This window comes from Passer montanus, unplaced genomic scaffold (genome assembly GCF_014805655.1).
Source record: "Passer montanus isolate IOZ18808 unplaced genomic scaffold, ASM1480565v1 scaffold35, whole genome shotgun sequence".
Lineage (NCBI taxonomy): Eukaryota > Metazoa > Chordata > Aves > Passeriformes > Passeridae > Passer > Passer montanus.
The window spans coordinates 8,772,166-8,776,361 of NW_024368263.1; the positions used below are offsets into that span (position 1 = coordinate 8,772,166).

Below are 4,196 nucleotides of genomic sequence, written 5' to 3' on the forward strand. Positions count from 1 at the left end.
CCGGGCGAGCGGAGCGAGCGGAGCCATGGCCGCGGGGCCGCCCGGCAGCCGCCGCCTCCTGCCGCTGCTGCTGCTGCTGGGGCCGGCGCTGGGGCCGGCGCTCGGCCAGGGCCTGGGGCAGACGCGCTTCATCTGCACCTCGGTGCCGCTGGACGGGGACGTGTGCGCCGCCTCGGCGCTGGGCACCGGCTCGGCCGAGGAGCTGAAGGGCACCGTGCTGCAGCTGCGGGAGACGGTGCTGCAGCAGAAGGAGACCATCATGAACCAGAAGGAGACGATCCGCGAGCTCACGGCCAAGCTGGGCCGCTGCGAGAGCCAGAGCGTGCTGGAGCTGCCCGGCGAGGGAAAGGGCAGGAAGGGCTTTTCCAAGAACACCATGGGCGACCTGTCGCGGCCAGCCGCCGCCGAGACCCTCAGCCAGCTGGGGCAGACGCTGCAGTCCCTGAAAACCCGGCTGGAGAACCTGGAGGTACGCGAGGAGAGCCGGGGAGCCGCACGGCCGGGCGCCGGGAGACACGGGGAGCCGGGCACCCGCGCATCCCGGCACGGGGAGCGCGGAGCCGGGCACCGGGAGCCGCCTCCCGCTGCTGACAGCCCGCTCCTCTGCTCGCCCCTTGCAGCAGTTCAGCAGGATGAACTCCTCCAGCCAGACCAACAACCTGAAGGACATCCTGCAGAACAAGATCGATGACCTGGAGAAGCAGGTGCTGTCGCGGGTGAACAGCCTGGAGGAGGGCAAGCTCAGCCCCCGCAACGAGTCCGAGGAGCGCGGCAAGATCGAGAGCACCCTCACCTCGCTGCACCAGCGCATCAGCGACCTGGAGAAAGGTACCGGGCGCTGCCCACCCCCGCCCGCGGGACCCCCGGGCCGGCTCCCGGAGCTCCCCCGCCGCTGGGCACCGGGCGCTGCCGCACGATGCGGAGCCGCTCCCGCGGGCGGATCTGCCCAGCCCGTCCCGTTGCCCTCCCCGGGAGCGGTCCCTGTCCCCCAGCTTGGCTTTCCCCGTGGCAGGGGTCGGGGCTGGCTGATCGCTGAGGTCCCTCCCTGCCCAAACCCTGGCTCGGTGGCTCCTGAGGCGGCCGGTGCCCGCGGGCTCCGCACCGGGGATGCTCCGGGCGCTGCCCGCCCCGGGGATTAGGGAGCCGTGCGGCGCCGGAGGGATTTGCTCCTCGCTGCCATCTCAAGGCCCGTTACATAACGGGGTGGGGAGGGGGGGAACCCCCAAAGGGGCGGAAAGGGGGCCCGGCAGGAGCCCACCGGCCCCGCGCTCCCACAGGCCAGAAGGACAACCGGCCCCCGGACAGGTTCCAGCTCACCTTCCCCCTGCGCACCAACTACATGTACGCCAAGGTGAAGAAGAGCCTGCCCGAGATGTACGCCTTCAGCATCTGCATGTGGATCAAATCCAGCGCCTCCCCCGGCATGGGCACCCCCTTCTCCTATGCCGTGCCCGGCCAGGCCAACGAGCTGGTGCTCATCGAGTGGGGCAACAACCCCATGGAGATCCTCATCAACGACAAGGTACGGCCCCGGGCCGTGGGGAGGGTGCTGGGCTGGGGGGGCAGCGTGGGGGACCCCCGTGAGCACCACCCTGACCCGCCGCCCGCAGGTGGCCAAGCTGCCCTTCGCCATCAACGACGGCAAGTGGCACCACATCTGTGTCACCTGGACCACGCGGGACGGCGTGTGGGAAGCCTACCAGGACGGCACGCAGACGGGCAACGGCGAGAACCTGGCCCCCTACCACCCCATCAAACCCCAGGGCGTCCTGGTGCTGGGCCAGGAGCAGGTAAGGGCCGGGGCGGCCGCGGTCCCCGCTCGCCGTGCCCCGGGGGTGCCCCGGTGCCCCGCTGACCGCGGCTCCTCCGCAGGACACGCTGGGCGGCAGCTTCGACGCCACGCAGGCCTTCGTGGGGGAGCTGGCCCACTTCAACGTGTGGGACCGCAAGCTGAGCCCGGGCGAGGTGTACGGCCTGGCCACCTGCAGCTCCAAGGCACTCGCGGGCAATGTCATCGCCTGGGCCGAGGCCAACATCGACATCTACGGCGGGGCCACCAAGTGGACTTTCGAGGCCTGTCGCCAGCTCAACTAGGGCCACGGACAAGCGAGAGAAACCTCCTCAGCGGGTTCTTTTATTTATTTAATTTTTTTCCTCCTTCTTTTGCGCAAAAACAACCGAGAACGAAGCCACCCGACTTGTCCCGGGAGCAGGGATGCCCCGGCAGCGGGGCGCCCGCCCCCGGAGCCCCACGACCCTCCGGTTTCTGTCTTGCCAACGTCCTTCAACGCCTGCGTGCCTTGGCCTGGCGCGGCTGCGCCCCCCCGCCGCCCCCCGGCCCGGCCCCCGCTTCGCCGCCGCTTCCCTTGGGCACCGGCGCCTGAAAAGGCTGCGGGGCCCGGCCCTGAGCCCCCCGGGATCCTCTCTGTGCAGCGCGACCCCCGGCAGGGTGCTGCCCCCGGAGCTGGGGGAGAGTTGCAAATCCCCCCCACCCCAGCTGCGCTCCATTCCGGGGTCGCGACAGCGGCCGGGACTCCCAGGAGGGGCGACCCCTCCGCCGCCAGCCCCGGGAGGAGCCGCCCCCCGCCCCGGGAGCCCCGCGCCCCTCCCCGGCCGGCGCTGCCCCCGAGCACCACAGCCATAGCCCCGGGCTGCGGCGGGCACCGGGGCGGGACCCCCGGCGGGACCCCCCGGCCCCGCTCCCCGACCTGCCGCACTCAGGTACCCCCGGCCCCGCCGCCTGCAGCCCCCGAGGCTCCTACGCGCCGTAGCTGGTGACAAATAGCCTTTACCGTCCCCTCCGGTCCAGCTCCCACTGACAGGTCTGAAGCCTTTCTGCTTTTGATAATACACTCTTGTTTCTCTTACTGTAAGGGGAAGTTTATTACCAATAAAAAAGGGTATTTTTATGAAGATAAAAAAATATATATAGAATTATCAGTGCTCCCTGAGGAAAAAAAAAAGTGCTTTGAGATTCTGCAGGATAAAAAGAGATAAAGAAGCGTATTTTGGGATAACAGATGCATTTTGTATGGTTTCCTTTTCTAAACTCCTGGTTTGTACTACAGATTGCAGAAATCACTCCCCAGCCCCCCTCCTGCCCCCCCAGGGCAGCCCTGGGCGGCAGCGGAGGATGAGGCAGAGAATTCACCCGGGGCTCCAGAGCCTCACGACCAACTCCAAAGATGCGGCAAAGAGACGGGCGGAGCAGAGGGGTCCCCGCGGGGCCGGGAGCTCCCCGGCCGGGCTCGGGGCTCGGGGCTCGGGGCTCGGAGCCCGCCCCGCCTCGGCTGCTCCGCGGGGCCGGCGCAGGCAGCAGCACCCCCGAGCGAGACCCCGCGCACGGCTCAGGGCAGCGGAGCCTCAGCCGTGCTCCTGGTGCGAGAAAAAAAGCCCCGAAGCATCGAGAGTTAATTTCAGTTCCTCCCAAGCCCCCGTTCACATCGGCGAGCACAGGCACAACCTGCTGAGAACACGAGACCACGGCACGGGTTTAACCTCCAGCCCCAGGTGCGTTGGATTTGCCAAAAAACCACGAAAGGGTGTGATGTCAACACAGTGTACATAGTGTACAGTAGGGGAGAGAATCGATGTATCTTAATTTGTCATTATTTTGCTAACCAAAGCTGTACATTTTTCCTACTCCTGGCTCTGTCTCCTTTGGGGTTTGAAGGGGTTCTGACACCCCGTGCATCCGGCCCGCATCGGCAGTTCTGACAATGCACTGTTTCTACGGATTCTCATGCTTTTTCCATTTTATTGCTGGGATTACATGAATTGTTGACTTTATTTTTACACAATAAAGCGTGAAGAAAGACACCGGCTTCTCTCACATGTGTCTGTTCCCTGAGCAGCCAGTGCTCAGCAGCTTGTCTTTTTCCACAGGAAGGTTTGCCTGCATGAAGCAGAAATTTCTGCCCAGTTCCTCTTGGAGCTGGCTCAGGCACTCCCTGAGTCTCTGTGCCAGGCTGTCTCCTTCTCCTGTACCCTCAAACCATGTCTTTCCCTGCTTTATGTAACACGCCACACAAACTGATGCATCTTTTCCTCAAGCCGCTGTCTGGAAGCTCCCTCTGGGCCCTGCCAGGCTGGTGCGGGGACAGTGGCACCCCGGGGCTCTGCAGGAGCTCTCCCGGTGTGGGCACCAGGACAGAGCCCGGCTGCCCCCGCTCCCTCGGGAGCCGGGCTGGGCTCCG

At 66.1% G+C, this 4,196-nt stretch overlaps 1 protein-coding gene across 2 annotated transcripts; it reads left to right on the forward strand.

Annotated features, from left to right (window-relative positions):
- The first annotated feature begins 6 nt into the window (after positions 1 to 6).
- Positions 7 to 3,824, forward strand: NPTX1 (neuronal pentraxin 1). Of its 2 annotated transcripts, XR_005628281.1 has the most exons (6): positions 7 to 469; positions 621 to 828; positions 1,278 to 1,522; positions 1,611 to 1,790; positions 1,873 to 2,822; positions 3,069 to 3,824. XR_005628281.1 is itself a non-coding variant. In XM_039716524.1 (5 exons), the coding sequence occupies exons 1-5, from the start codon at positions 26 to 28 to the stop codon at positions 2,092 to 2,094; spliced, it is 1,299 nt and encodes a 432-aa protein (XP_039572458.1). In that variant the 5' UTR covers positions 7 to 25; the 3' UTR covers positions 2,095 to 3,824. The 2 variants fall into 2 exon arrangements, 1 of the variants encoding a protein (XP_039572458.1); XM_039716524.1 differs by having other exon boundaries at positions 1,873 to 3,824.
- Positions 3,825 to 4,196: the final 372 nt, after the last annotated feature.